Source organism: Aquarana catesbeiana, linkage group LG01 (assembly GCF_042186555.1).
Source record: "Aquarana catesbeiana isolate 2022-GZ linkage group LG01, ASM4218655v1, whole genome shotgun sequence".
Lineage (NCBI taxonomy): Eukaryota > Metazoa > Chordata > Amphibia > Anura > Ranidae > Aquarana > Aquarana catesbeiana.
This window is the reverse complement of record NC_133324.1, coordinates 644,623,574-644,639,710: the sequence shown is the minus strand read 5'-3', so window position 1 is coordinate 644,639,710 and position 16,137 is coordinate 644,623,574. Positions and strand designations below refer to the sequence as shown.

Here is a 16,137-nt window from a genome sequence, read left to right as displayed (position 1 = left end):
TCACTTAATTCAGTATAACCCCTGCAGTGGGACATTGGTCCTGGATTCTGATTGATGACTTGGACTGTACTTAATTTTTTTCTATTATCTATTTTTTTAGATTAGGCCCTATGAGTTTTATTTAATAATCTGCGGAAACAGCAATTACGTTTTGTAACCCATAGCAAGCAATCAGATGCTGGCTTCGAGCAATCTAGCTGAATTACCCTGACACATGAAATCTTATTGGATGTTATGAATGACTGCACATATTGCTTTTTGCACAAAGCTAATAAATTAGCCATTATGTAATAAACATAAAGATAGGAACAAAGGGAAAATTGTTATAGTTGTTCTTATTTGCCAGCTTAGTAAAGGTTAACACAATTATTGTCAATTATACTGTAAGACTAGTGGAAGCAGTATCCAGCAAGGATGTTAAGCACAGACAAAACATACTTTCTGAAAATGTTGGAACTTATTACAGCTACTTTCTGCTGAACGTAAATACAAAGGATAAATATGTTTCTTGTTATTACACATTACACATGGCTTTATTCCATTATATAATGGAAAAATGATGGATGTAATGTCTTTTGACAATCTAAAGAGGAAAAGGAAAATGACCTTTGGTTATTACTTCATAAAGAGTGCAGTGTTCTACTGCAGAGCTCAAGTTTAAAATAACTCACAGACCTGTTACTTCACCTATTATTACAGTCAAAAAATACTTCCTTCACTATTACTGTAAACATAAATGACCACTTTAAATGCATTTAAACACATAGCTGAATTACATTTTTTCAAGAAACAGGATGGAACAGGTTTTATGTTAAAGGCTAAGCCAACCTTTTGCAAAAAAAGAAGTAAATGCAACAACATTGATCTCATGATCCATGTGCATTTACAACTTTTTTGCAATTAACTTTTTTTTGCAGAGCATTGCATCCACATTAAGTGAATTATGGGTGCAATGCACAGGTTATTGAAATGTATTCCCCAACCTTTTTAAGGCGTACAGAGATATAGACCTGGCTGGAGGAAGTCCTGCAGAACTACAGAGCAGGAAAAAGGAGAAGGGATCCCCGCTGTTCTCTGCTAATGCCCTCTGGTGCGGTGGCAGATGGGATTTGTAGAAACTTCCTTTCATTGCTCCCAGACCATGATGACACAGCTGTGCAGGTGGCTCAATGTACATCCACGCTAAATTAAACAAAATACTGGATTTTCCAGTAGTATGCAGCCCTCATTTAGGTATGGGGAGTATGGTGTGGGTTTGGGGGAAGAGGCATGAAACCATGTTTCATGTTACACCCTAAATAGAGGTGTAATATGAAGCATGATGCTAAAGCTAGACTTATGCCATGTACACACAGGCGGAATTTTCGACCAGACTGGTCCGACGGACTATCCAACGGACTTTCGGCAGACTTCCAACGGACTTTTCCAACGAACGGACTTGCCTACACACAATCACACCAAAGTCCGACGGATTCGTACGTGATGACTAAAATAAGGAAGTTGATAGCCAGTAGCCAATAGCTGCCTTAGCGCTGGTTTTTGTTTGTCGGACTAGCATACAGACGAGCGGACTTTTCGATAGGAACTGGGTCCGGTAGAGTTCCGACGTAAAGATTTAAAACATGTTCCAAATCTAAAGTCCGACCGAAAAAGTCCGCTGCGGGTCCGATGAAGCCCACACACGGTTGAATTGTCCGCCGGACTTGGTCCGTCGGACCAGTCTGGTCTAAAAGTCCGCTTGTGTGTACACGGCATTAGCCTTTAAAAAAAACGTAAGTGGTATACACCCTTTCCTGGATTCATCAAGGAGCACATGTTTAATATGGAATGTTGGTATGGGCCAACAAGAAAAAAAAAAACTAAATTACTAGGTGTACCCCTACAATGCAACTGCTGCTGTGCCCATTTTTTACATTTAAACATGTGGGTTCCCCCTACATTGTCAGGTGTCTTTAAGTCCATAGTGCTGTCACCTCCAAATGCCTACTTGATTTTTCTTTATAGCACTCATGTTTTCACAAAACTCAGGCACTGTGTTGGATTAAATATCAACCAGAACTTCTGTGATCAATATTTAACCCATATGCTTTAGCCTCCCATATTTTTCTGTGGGCCATTGAGGCCACCCATCACATTTTACAGTCCATGAGATGTGGTTGGGGGTGGGGGCGAGAGATGAAAGGAGCTGGGCCAAATATTTATGGTGGCTGTTGTGGTTAATATCTGTATAATAGGACTACTGGTTTCTATCGAGGTGTCTGGTTTATAGTCCATGGGCAGTTTAACCACTTCAGCCCCGAGCCTCTTTTTTACACTTGTTTACAAGTTAAAATCATTTTTGTTTTTGCTAGAAAATTACTTAGAACCCCAAACATTATATATGTTTTTTCTAACACCCTAGAGAAAAAAATGGTGGTCGTTGCAATACTTTCTGTCACACCTTATTTGTGCAACGGTCTTACAAGCACACTTTTTTTGGAAAAAGTACACTTTTTTGAATTACAAAATAAGACAACAGTGAAGTTAGCCTGTTTTTTTATATTGTGAAAAATAATGCTACGCCGAGTAAATTGATACCCAACATGTCATGCTTCAAAATTGCACCCGCTCGTGGAATGGCGACAAACTTTTTCCATAGGCGATGTTTAAAAATTTCTACAGGTTAGCAGTTTGGAGTTACAGAGGGGGTCTAGGGCTAGAATTATTTCTCTCGCTCTAATGATCGTGGCGATACCTCACATGTGTGGTTTGAACACTGTTTTCATATGCGGGCACTACTCACGTATGCGTGCACTTCTGCGTGCAAGCTCGTTGGGACGGGGCGCTTTAAAAAAAAAAAAAAATATTTATTTTACTTTTAGTTTTTTATTTTGACACAGTTTTTAAAAATAAAAAAATAAAAATTAGGTCACTTTTATTCCTATTACAAGGAATGTAAACATCCCTTGTAATAGAAAAAAAGCATGACAGGACCTCTTAAGTATGAGATCTGGGGTCAAAAAGACCTCAGATCTCATATTTACATTAATATGCAATAAAAAAATAAAATAAAAAAATTATTGAAAAAAAATAAAATACATTTCTCATTTAAGACCTATTGGTGGAAGTGACGTTTGACATCGCTTCCGCCCTCCCATGCCATGGAGCTGAGCAGGGCCATCTTCCCCTCAGTTGGCAGCCAGGCATCCAGAGGAGAGTATGCGATGTCCGGTAAGTGGCGGAGATGGCCAGAGAGCGGCGGGCACCTCTCCCACTGATAAAAGTGATCTTGCGGCGAATCCGCCATGGAGACCACTTTTATCTTAAAGAGAAACACACGCTGTTCCTGAAAGTACCGGGGTTATGGCAGCTGACTGCTGCCATAAACCCGGTATTTAGCATCAAAGTATCGACATACGGGTACGGCGATTTGCGTGAAGTGGTTAACAAGGTAAGGTGAGTCAACAGATTTATTAGCAATGTCCAATTGGGTTTCCAGTAGAGAAAACCACAGACAAGAGCAGACTCATTGAGGTTGATTTACTTAAACCAGAGAGTGCAAAATCTGGTGCAGCACTGCATAGAAACCAATCAGCTTCTAACTTCAGCTTGTTTAAATGAGCTTTAAAAAATAAACTGGAAACTGATTGGTTTCCATGCAGCGCTGCACCAGATTTTGCACTCTTCAGTTTTAGAAAATCAACCCCACGTTCACTTAATATAGAAATCAGTGGAAATGTGCAAAGTGCAGTAACATTTTACCATCCAAACAGAAGTAATTTCTGTACTCATCTGGAAAATGCTAACAATCTTCTTTTTCCTTTGTACTGCAACACTGGAAAGGCTGGTAGACAATGCAAAACTGTAAGTGGCATAAAACCTACAAAAGGATGTGTTCTGATAACTGCCAATTAGATATTTGCTTACTTTTCTATCCTGGATTAGTTACAGCTGGAATTGTCATGCTTTGAGCAGTTCCTCAACTTCTGTTCCTCCAGCAGCAGTAAAATGCTATTTATGAGGCCAGATACTAAATGGAAATTTGCACCCAAAAAAAAAAAAAACAGCTGCAAGTTTTGAAATCTATTCACTTTTCACCTTGTCTTGTGCATAAGCAATAAAAACAACTTAACCCAGTCTTTAAGAAAAAGGACATAAATCCTAAAATAGAACTTCTCGTTGTACTTGGCTTATAACCATCTTCATAAATAACTTCAGTTTAGGAGAAAAAAAAAATCTTTTTGTTCTGTGAAGTCATTTGTTTATTACATGTTTTGGTTCTCTTTGTCGTTGCAATCTGGATTTGGCCAATATATGGAAACCCTCGGTGTATAGCAATATAAAGTTTTAATGGCTAGAAATCTTTCACATACATTGTAGACTTCAATGGTTTTTAAGATGTATGGTTCTAGCTAGTTCTGTATTTTCAAGTGAGATATGCTTGCCTCTTTTCAGACATTGCAACCATCTAGCTTTATGCATTTGTGTGTGCGTACTTTACACTGCCCTCCCAGACAGCAGTCATCAATATTTAGCAGGCAGCTGCTTCCATAGACTTTGGGCTTCTGCTAATTTGACAAGGTCAAATGTGGTGCTGTTCACATTGCAAACCAATACAGAAAGAAAGGCTAGATTTTTCCTTGAATTAATCACTAAATCATTAACTTCTCTGTCACTAAAAAACTATCCTGGCTACTGCCACTGTCCTTTTCAATCAATATTTTTTAGACAAGGAAGGCAAGTCTTTATCTCCCATAGGAATGACAAGACCATTTTGCTAATTCTACCTTTACTGATTTAGAATCGAATGTAAAGGAATACTACTGCCCTAATTGTCCAATTTTAGCACAAAGCCTATTCTTCCCAACAGCCTGTTTAGTACATCTCGGTTTAGAATGAATCATTATTGGGCAGATGCTATCAGACACACAGCACTATTAAAGGCTAGACAACTGTTTGAATGTACACGTGTATGTATGACATGCAGTTTTGAATATTTATTACTCATTTGTATGGCATAGCTCTTTATAGTGTTTGAACCCCTCCCACCCCCACCAAAGGAGCTTACGCGCTGCCACGGCCTTACACATATAATGGTCAATTTGGAAGAATGACAGCTTATTGGTGTGGCTTTAATTGTGTAGGAAAACTAGAACAGCCAAAGGAAGCCTGCACAAATACAGGAAACCTAATGATTTCCTGGGACACTATACATAATACTGTCTCAGAAGTCCAGAAAATACTAATGGTTTTATTTAATAGGCAATGCAGAGATTAGTGATGTAAATTGCATTATTGGCCAATAGCCTGTAGCCAGTAGCCCTTATTGGCCAATCAGATGAAGGCTTAGTGAAATAACAAAACATTTAAATGGCTTCAGTTGTCATGGGTTGCCCATACCCATTTACAGTATGATTATTCTTTTTTTTTTTGTTATTGCTTTTTGTTTTTGCTGCTCATTAGTAAATATCAACTTAACCACTTCAATACTGGGCACTTTTATCCCCTTCCTGCCCAGGAAAATATTCAGCTTTCAGCGCACTTTTTTAAATTCAACTTTTATTTTGACTTTTTTTTCCATAAGTACATAATATCCATACATAAAAACAGTTAAAAAAATACATATTCAAGCCCCCCCCCCCGCCCCCGTTTCCCGTTTCATTGAGGATTATTACAATTTCAAAGTAACCTTTCTAGGAATTCACTGCCTCAAACACCAATCCTGTGGTTTCTATCCATACTTTCCAAACCTTTTCAAATCTGCTATTACCTCCCCTCATTATATAGGCCATTTTTTTTCTCTTATTATTGTGTTATTGACAATTCTTAACCAATCCATTATGGTTGGTGGTCTAGTATCCATTCATTTCCAGGTGATCGCCTTTCAGCGCACTTTGAATGACAATTGCGCGGTCATGAAACACTGTACCCAAACTTAGACCCTTTCACACTGGCAATGCCTGCTTGATTTTGCGGCGCTTTATCGCTGTTTTAGCTGCACTTTTTGTCCGCTAGCGGGGCATTTTTTTTAAAGAATGGTAAAAAGTCTAGTTTTGCGGCAATTTCATAGTGCTATTCAGGCGCATTCATTGCAATGGGCAGGGCATTTTGGGAGCACTATTTACAGTGCTCCCAAACTGCCCCAAAGATGCTGCTTGCAGGACTTTGTGTAATGTCCCACAAGCGTACTGCCCCAGTATGAAAAGACACACTGCAATTAATGGGAGGCGGTTTTCAGGTGCTTTTCAGAGGCTATTTCTAGCGTCAAAGCACCTGAAAACCGCCTCAGTGTGAAAGTAGCCTAAATTTGTATTATTTTGTTTCCACAAATAGAGCTTTCTTTTTGTGGTATTTAATCACCACTTGGTTTTTTATTCTTTGCTAAATAAATGAAAAAGTTCCAAAAATGTCTTTGTTTCTGTTATAAAATTTTGCAAATAAATACAATTAGCCCAAAATGTATTCTTCTACATTCCTTTGGTGAAAACTATCCAAATCAGTGTATATTAATCTGTAGGAAAGTTATAGAGTCCACAAACTATGGTATATATCTAAAAATGTATCAATTCTAATGTACTGATGGCACTGATCTCATTTCTTGAAGCCCAAAAATGTTGTACAGATATCCCCCAAATGACCCCTTTTTGGAATGTAGACTGTCCAAGGTATTTAGTAAGAGGTATGGCGAGTTTTTTGAAGTTGTCATTTTTTGGAAAATGAAGAAATTTAAAAAAAAACAACCTTTTTCTTCTTTTTCGCTTACTGTCACCAGTACAGCGTCATCATATAACATGTGTGGCGGTGATCAGGGACACTGACTAGTAACAGTACAGGAAAAAAAAAAATAAAATCATAATTTTTTTAAATTTGATTTTTTATTATTATTTTTTTATTTTTTTACAATTTGTTTTTTTAACACAGTTTCTCCAGAGCAATATAATGTTACCATAGTAACATTGTACTACTTTGGGGAAGTGATCAGTATATATATACATTTTTTACACATTATGTTTGCATATAGCAATGAATTTCATCCGAGGCTCTAGGGCTAGAGATGATCAGTCATGGCTCACCCACTCCCTCTGCCTGTCACAGCCGATGCGTGAATGATGTCTCACCACCCACCCAGCTGATCATCAGCAGCCTAGGATGTCACCAGAGCAGCCGGGACTAGCAGTCACCAGAGCCTGCCTGCATGAACAGTAAAGACCTATGTGGACCCTGTGTACTATATGCCTATACTGCCTTAACCCCATGTGAGTTTATTACCACATATTAAACTCGCTATTATTTTATGCTGCACTTAGATTGGCACTGCTCTCTCCTTTCCTTTTACTGTTCACAGAATCTCCTTCAACTCTGACAGCTGGCTGCCAGTATCTACAGACTTTCATTTGTTTTTAATTGGTTTGACATATTATGCCAGGATATACCCCTGCATTATTTGCACCACCTACCCACTCAGACTTTCCCAGATTTGGCACCAAGCACTCCAAATATACCCCTTTCTATATCATCGATTGTTTACAACTGTCAAGTGACCAGCTGTGATTGGTTAAAGCGGTAACATGGTACTTGCAGTGGGCCGGTACAGTGATCAGTCATTGGCTTTGTCCTGTGGTGACAGCTGGTGACAGATCGCACCGATGCGCTGCCCCTCGGTCGCACACCGGCTGTGCAGGAACCAGTTAATCATATGTTATTTAAATAAAGGAAATATAGATTAAGATTGAATCCCCGGAATAAGCAAATATTGTTTAAATACGAGAGGCACATGTTTTCTTGAATTTTGACGTGGTTTGTTCACTTCTTCTACATTTGTGGATCTTGTACCCACCCCTCTCCTGTAATTTTCTGCAGGCAGCCTATATTTTTTGGACCTGCTGGGCATCTCCCACAGCTCTGCTCTTGGCACAAACTATGTACAGCACAGAGATAACAAATGAAAGACTGTGTGCCTGATGTTCTGCCTTGTAGTGACTGATGCTGCTGGACTGATTTACTAAAGGAGTTAAGAATGCTTATTCAATAAACTGTGTGAAAATTCACTTCAGTTATCTAACCATATGAACACCAAATTTTATGTTTGTTTCGAACACTCAATCACGTGTAAAAGAAAGAAGTAAACTGAATTTGTTTTTCACGTTGTTGGATTAATTAAGTCAATATTCACACCATTAATTGTGTGAAGATTCTCCTTTAGTAAATCCCAACATTAACCCAACATTGTCAACAACTATTATGCATATGCAAAACATTTTGAAAGATGAAAAGAGAACTCCAACAAATCACAATATCTTTATCTGTATGTTTTTATTTGTATTAGTTGGTTAATAGTGTTCCATGTTTTTTATAGGGACTGAAATATTCCCTAAAACCTGTTTTAACACCCTTGTGGTGTGTTTTTGTATTTTTATTATATTATCTATATTATCAGGATTTATATAGTGCTAACAGTTTACAACATGAAGGCAGACATTACACTTACAATACAATTTGGTACAAGAAGAATCAGAGAGCCTTGCTCGTTAGCGCTTACAATCTAAGAGGGAGGGCCTAGTGATGAAAAGGTAATAGATGTGGGAGATGAGATGATGGAGAAAGTAAAACAATGTGCTAGTTAGAAGCAGGTCAGGCTTCTTTAAAGAGAAGGGTTTTCAGGGATCGTCTAAAGATAGATAGATAAGGAGACAGTCGGAAAGATTTGGGTACGAAGTTCCAAAGGATGTGAGAAGCTCTGGAGAAATCCTGGAGGCGAGCATGGGAGGAGTTGACAAGGAAGCTAGAGAGTAGGAGGTCTTTGGAGGACTAATGAGAGCGGCTTGGTTGATATTTTGAGATCAGTGAGATCTCAAATATGAGATATTTTGAGCTAGTGATGTAGCTGGGGGCAGAGTTGTGGATGGCTTGGTAAGTTTTTGTTAGTACTTTGAATTTTATACGTTGTATGAGTGGAAGCCAGTGGAGGGATTGGCAGAGAGAGGAGGAGGACACTGAACAGTTGGTAAAGTATATAAATATTGCAGCTGCATTCATGATGGACTGAAGGTGGGATAGCCTGTGTAAAGGTAATCCAATGAGAAGGGAGTTGCAGAAGTCGAGGCGAGACATAGCCAGGGAGTGAATTAGAAGCTTGGTGGTGTCATTGGTTAAAAAAAAAAATCAGTGATTCATGAGGAGACTGAAGGGATAAGCTGAGGGGTAGAGAGATAGATTTGAGTGTCATCAGCATAGAAATGGTACTGGAAGCCATGGAAGGCTATCAGCTGACCCAGGAAGGAGGTGTAGTTCGAGAATAACAGAGGTCCAAGGACAGAACCTTGGAGGACCACAACAGTAAGAGGCATAGGAGAGGAGGAAGTAGAGTTGTATGTGACACTGAAGGTGCAGTGAGATAGGTAAGAGTCGAACCAACGGAGAGCGCAGCCATGGAGACCAAGCACATCAAGTTTTTTGAGGAGGTGGGGTGGTCAACTGTATCAAAGGCAGCGGAGAGGTCCAAGAGTAAGAGTACAGAATAGTGACCACTGGTTTTAGCTGTTAGTAAGTCATTTGGGAGTTTTAGGAGAGCAGTTTCTGTGGACTGTTGCGGGCGAAATCCAGACTGAGGGGGATCAAGAAGGTTATTCTCAATGAGGTGGTCGCTCAGCCGGTTGTAGACTAGACGTTCAAGGAGTTTGGAAGCAAAAGGGAGTAAGGAGACGGGTCTTTGGTTGTTCAGATTGGTGGGGTCCAGTGAGGCCTTTTTTGGTATGGGAGTGACTAATGCATGTGTTAGAGGGTTGGGGAAGATATGAGTTAAATAGTGTAGGATAGAGCCAGAGGGTGATTGTAGCATTTGAGAAGGAACAGGGTCCAGGGGGCAGGAAGTTAGGTGGGCATTAGAAAAGAGTTTTGTGGCTTGCTCTGTAGTAGCTGGGTTAAAAAAGGGAAGTATTGATTGTACAGGAGGACAAGGAGTGTAAGGTGAGGGAGATATCTGTACAGTGGACTTTGACATTAATGTAATCCACCAATGGACACTACCAGAAGTCATGGTTATAAATGTAGGTAGCCTTGTTATACAGGCATACCCCACTTTTAAGTACACAATGGGGTTTATTTACTAAAGCTGGAAAGTGCAAAATCAGGCTCACTTCTGCATGGAAACCAATGAGCTTCTAACCCCAGCTTGTTAAGTAAGCTTTGGTAATAAAACCTGGAAGCTCATTGGTTTCTATGCAGAAGTGAACCTGATTTTGCACTTTCCATCTTTAGTAAATAAACCTCGTTGTGTACTTAAAAGTGGGGTATGCCTGTATATAGTGTTCTACTCTAATGTGGGAGCTCCAGCATGGCTACTGTGCCGCTGACATCTTTAATTGTTCTTGGTTGTGATATGACAAGGATTTCCAGTGGCCAGAAGATCAGGAGCACAGATATGACTCTTGAAGACAGTGTACTATCCCATGGCACCTTGGGAAGTGTGATGTAAGGGGGTAGGACAATAGGCTCAAATTGCAAAGCTTAAAGAGATTAACTTAAAAAAAATGGATCTAAAAGCACAGAAAAAAACAAAGTATTTGAAAATGATTACCTATCTTTATTGACTTGTAATGTGCCTCTGAACTTACAGGAAAATGTCACTAGACCAAGAAGAGTCAATTTCCTAGCATAACCCCTTTCTCCATTGCCCTTCATAACCCTCTTTGCCTCTGGGGGTGTCTACTTACACTCTGTGCTGGCCCAGCATTTGTATCCCTCTTCTCACCTCCCTATATTACCTTTTATTTGGCTGTGGTGGAAGGAGTAGAGGGCAATATTATAGAATCTCAAACAGCTCTGAGTCTGCTGGGGCTGCCAATAGCACATCCAAGATAGAGGTGACCAGCAGCAGTCTCAGAATGTTTGGATTTCCACAAGAGAGTCTTTCACAGTTGAATACATGCTTAAACTGCATTAAATAGACATATAATCTTGGAGGAAGATTCTTGTTGGTCTGGTAAAAAGGGTATCTTTCAAGTGGAGCTAAAACCTAAAGATTTAACAGTTCTCAAAACAGTTACATTCAGGGGGTGGTTTAAATGATAACCGTTACAGATGCTAATGTGTTTATGTTGGCTCTCAACCAAACTGTGAAACCATCAAATGGTTGATGTCATAGCTGTTCACATGTGTTGCAGCAACTGCAGCAACTTCAGATCCTTCCTTGGCTGTGAAGGATAAGAGGCTTTAATTACGCTTTAACACAAGGATAAGTATCTTTATTTAGACCACATGACTGTAATTTTCCATTTCTTTTGAACTGAATTGAAAAGATTTTCACTTTTGTAAAATAATTATCCTTATTCTGGTGTGTTACCTTGATAATTGAGCCTAATCCATCCATTGGACCCGTATAGTGTCAAAAGTGAGGAGAGTGCTTGTCACCTTATCTATTTTTCATAAAATAAGAGTTAGGTCTTATTATTTAAAAGAATGTAAGTACAGTCGTAAACATGTACAACTATATAGCATACTTTTTAAGTATTTACTTTCACTATATTAGAAGCATTCAGTAACAGCTGACCTACTTACTGCAACAAAAGCTTTAAAATCTCAAGCAGTTCATCCTCAGCATATTAACGCACAAATGAGACACCATTCAGGATGATGTTGAACTTGCAGTTCAAGTATTTTCTACCTTTGGAATATTATACTCCAACTCTTACTGAACTTCCAAAGAATGAAGAGTTTACTTTATAACTTTGATGTCAATTGTCAACCCCCCTAGTGTTTCAATGCAATTAAAGGCCTCCAAGACAGAAATTTCAAAGCCCTAACTTATCATCACTCACTCATGAAAATCAACTCCAAAGCATTTGCTTGTTACGCGTATTTTCATTCAGTAAGGCTTCCCACATTTCTTTCTCTTGAAAGCATCTGGAGAATGACACTTTAAAAAGCTTAATCAGTGATTTAATTTTGAACAGTTGAGTAACTAGCACTGCCACTGTAGAACACAAAGCAAATTTCTAAGAGTAGACATAAAGGGGTCAAACTATACTTACTGTAATAAACAGCTCCAAAGTCATTTGTGTCCGCCAATCATTTTCAAAGTTTGATTTGATCTGGATTGTACTGGTGGAATGGAAGATATATGTAGTTAGGGTATGGCTTTTATTTCAGAGGAACAAAGCAATGTGAAAAAGGCATTTTCCCATAGCAAACTTTATTCTTAAACAGCAAACTAAGGAGAAAATAACTCTGCTTTCTGCAGGTTACTAGAGGGGTTTCACAAAGTATTTTACAAGTAACTCAGGATGATATATAGCAGGACTCAGCATCTGAAAGCCAAACTGGATTAAAAGAGAAGCAAAATGATACCCTAGCTCCACTGCCAGTATGATGTTCTATGAACTGTGATCCAGTGCTCTAGCCAGGACGTTCAGGCCCCAAAATTCAATACTTGAATCAGAAAAGGGTTGGCGACTCGGATGCTCTTGAATAAAAGTCCTTTATTGGGTTACATGGATACACGGGTACATGCTACACTAACGCGTTTCGGCTAAGAAGCCTTCATCAAAGCATACATGTTTGATTTAAAAATTTATATTTATAACAGAGTAAGCACTCCAAATAGGGCGGGTGCATCCTAATCAGAGCAATCAAACAAACTGGATTAAGCCTACAGAAAAGCTCTATTCTCATCCATAGTATCAATATGTTTCTGTAGCTAAATGAAACCTGTGATTTGCACATGATCAGCAGTGATAGGCTCATTTTGCTGGGGCTATTATCTGCAACCTTAAAGTGACACTAAACAATATCCTTATTTTCCAGAAGTAATCCATACACATCCACTACTTAATAGCCCCGTATTCTATTTTTTATAAAATTATTTCTGTTTTTCTGCCTTCTTGTAACCATTTCCCCTTCACCTCCATATATTTGGAATGAGCAGTGCATCTTAGTCGTGGTAGCATGCACTGCTCTATGCATACTACACATCCCAAAGTCCTGAGTCCATCTCAAGAGTGAGCAAGAGTGGGTGACTACATTCCTACATACAGTGAGACTATGGAGACCAAATGTAGACATCCTTGAATAGAAAGCCAGATCACAGCAAAAAAAAAAAAAGTAATTTGGATACTTGGAGGAGGCAAAAGAAGGAGCTTTTTTTAATCAAAATAATACTAGGGGTTATACTTGCCTGCTCTGTACAACGATATTGTACAGAAAGTTCGCCTTTCCTCCTTTTCTGGCAGTCCTTGCCGATGCTGTTCACTCCTTCATCCTTCGGGTGCCTCCTGTACCAAGCCAGGTGCTAATGAGGCACTAGCATGTGTGTAATCCCATTGGATCCTGAGCCAGGCTATGTGCATCCATAGACACACATAGTGCTGGTAAGCCATGTCCCAATTCCATCCTCACAGGAGTTTTTTTCTGTTGTTTTTTTTTTTCTTTTTAAACCAGAGTTTAGTGTCACTTTAAACTCTGTCCCTGTCTATTGCGCCCATAGCAAGCCACTTGCTCCATTGTCATACAGAGCCTGGCTCTGCTCCGCCCCCACTCCCTCTTTACTGGCTGTGATTGACAGTAGTAGAAGCCAATAGCTCCTTCTGCTGGTTCCCTGTCTACAAATGGATCCCACTGTTACCTCCCTGTCCAATGAGGATAAAGAGAGCCAAGAGAGCTGGTGCTATCATGCACATGCACATCACTGGATTGAGATTAGGCTCAGGTAAGTATCCCACCCAGTTTTGTGACACTAGCGAATGGATATTCGCTAGTGTCACACTAATTCTCCTCCCAGCCAATCAGGAAGCGGGTGCCACCGCCAGGAGGAGGAGGGAGGAGATGCAAGGAGAGGAGGCGCAGGTGAAGCTAGCCGGCTGCCCGGAGAGAAGCCCGGGGTAAGTGCCGTGGCCGGGTAGGACATGTGGGTGACCCGACCGGGGGGTGGGCTGTCTGTGCACTGTTTACCCCCCCAAAAAAGATATCACCGGCCACCACTGTATTTTTAAAGCCAACATGCTGTATGCAAAATTGTTTCTATTGGTGAAATTCTATATGACATTAACCTTTATGTTATTTTTGCCCAGAAATAATCATATCTTGTGATATCCAGAGCCATTAACATCCCATGTATAAATGATATATGTCTGTGTTTTATTACAGAATTTTCCAGACCTGGACTGCAGGACCCCAGACCAGGTTAGCACTATATGTTTCTATAATTTCTTTATCTTACAAACATTATTGTATGCAAAGCAGTATTTTTTCCTTAATCTAGCAAAATGTTGTTCACTTTTAACATCCAGTCAGCCTGAAGGGAATTTGGAAAACAGAACTTTCTCCTGATCCTGATTGAATGTTTGAAGAGAACAGAGGCTTTATTTCTTGTAATTATCTCAGTAGACAGATTCACTCCGTTTGATAAGGGCACATTCATCATCAGAATGAGATATGCTTATGTTAGCCATAGATTGTTCACATTTCCAACCCATCCAGTCTCTGCAATCTTCTATTCCACAAATAATTTGCAGTTTTCCAATACAGCAAAATAATTTAGTATAACTTTTCATTGTGTCAGTTTTCATTTCAGTTTCCTGACTTTCCTGACTCTGGTCAAGCACCTGTGAAACATGAACACGTGACTCAAAAAATGCACAAAAAATGCAATCCTTTTTTTGGTGCATTTTATATAGAAATCAATGGGAGATGCATTTCTAGTGCACTTTTGAAAAGTACACCAAAATTGCAGGACGCAGGATTTTTGAAAATGCACGACACCCACTGTGCACTGATGTGAAGAGTACCATACAATTTAAAGGGATACATCTTTCACGCATTTTCTTCTGCTTTTTTTTTTTACCACAAAAACACATCAAAAACAGATCAGTGTGAAAGGGCCCTTACTGTTAATGTGGTTCTAAAGGCAGAAGGTTTTTTTATCGGAGTGCATTCTATACACTCAGCAAAAAACCCTTCGGTGTGCAGCAGCCGCCCTCAGCCCCCTTACTACCTGAGCCCAATCTCAATCCACTGATGTTGCATGAGAGACTCGGCTGTCTGGGACTCTCCTTCATGATTGGCTGTGACACAGCAGCAGGATCCTGTTGCTGTCAATTAAAGTCATTGAGCCAATGAGAAGAGAGATGAGGTTGGGCAGAGCCACAGCTCAGTGTCTGAATGGACATACAGTGCAGCGGCTAAGGTTGGGTGCCCCCATAGCAACCTGCTTCCTGTGGGGGCAATCGGCAGGAAGGAGGAGCCAGGAACACTGGTGATGGACTCAAGAAAAGGAGGATGTGGGCTGCTCTGGGCAAAACCACCGCACAGAGCAGGTAAGTATAATATGTTTGTTATTTTTAAACCAAACAAGGCTTTAGTATCATTTTAAACTCCTTAGCTTGAGAGAGACGATTGCAGTGACTATTGCAGTGCACAGTATGCAATTCACACAATTTCAGTGGCCTTAGACTTTTGTCCAGTGCTATTTTCCCAGCATGCTGGAATCATTTTATACAGTTGCATTCAATTTCCTCTTTCCCAAATTTACTTATTAATCCTTTGTTACCTAAAAATTCAAACATTTTTTAGATGAAATTAATAAACACAAGCATTAGGAAAATTATATTATTGGAACACTTAAAAAATTAAAAATAATAATAGTAATGAAGTAAAGATTGTGTTATTTTAAATTGATTATACTTTATTTCCCAGTATAATTTTGATACCTGAGCTTTTTATTATGAGAAAGCAAGTGCGTTACCAGTACCTTATGTAGTAACACACCTTATGTAGTAAACACATGGCGTGGCACAGTCCAACCTGCACTGTACATGCTTGAAGTGATTTTCCAGTATGCTGGGCAGTCAGCGATCATTTTTTCTTCACATCTTTTGAAATTCAGTTGCAGTGGGTGAGTTCAGTTATTTGTGATTGCTGTAAAACTAAACTTCAGGAACACAACTACTGTAAATACACAAATAAAATGCATATTTTATTAATTTATGCTATTTTCATTTCTGTCCATCCAGTTCTAAAATTTACATATTTCTGCATAGTACAAACACTGTCTGGCAGGGCAAAAGATCAGATTTTTCTCTACTGCAGTTAAAGCGATTTTAAAGCCTTTTTTTTTTTTTTCTTAATGACAAATACGTTATACTTACCTGCTCTGTGCAATGGTTT

The 16,137-nt window shown here is 39.4% G+C and overlaps 1 protein-coding gene across 4 annotated transcripts in view; it reads left to right on the top strand.

The window, feature by feature from the left end:
* The window catches only part of UNC5C (unc-5 netrin receptor C), a 536,701-nt gene that overhangs the window by 105,180 nt on the left and 415,384 nt on the right, over positions 1 to 16,137 (top strand). For all 4 annotated transcript variants that reach the window (XM_073601191.1, XM_073601177.1, XM_073601183.1 and 1 more), the window contains exon 2: positions 14,119 to 14,154. In XM_073601191.1, the coding sequence (XP_073457292.1) occupies positions 14,119 to 14,154 (36 nt within the window). The remainder of the gene's footprint in view (positions 1 to 14,118; positions 14,155 to 16,137) is intronic.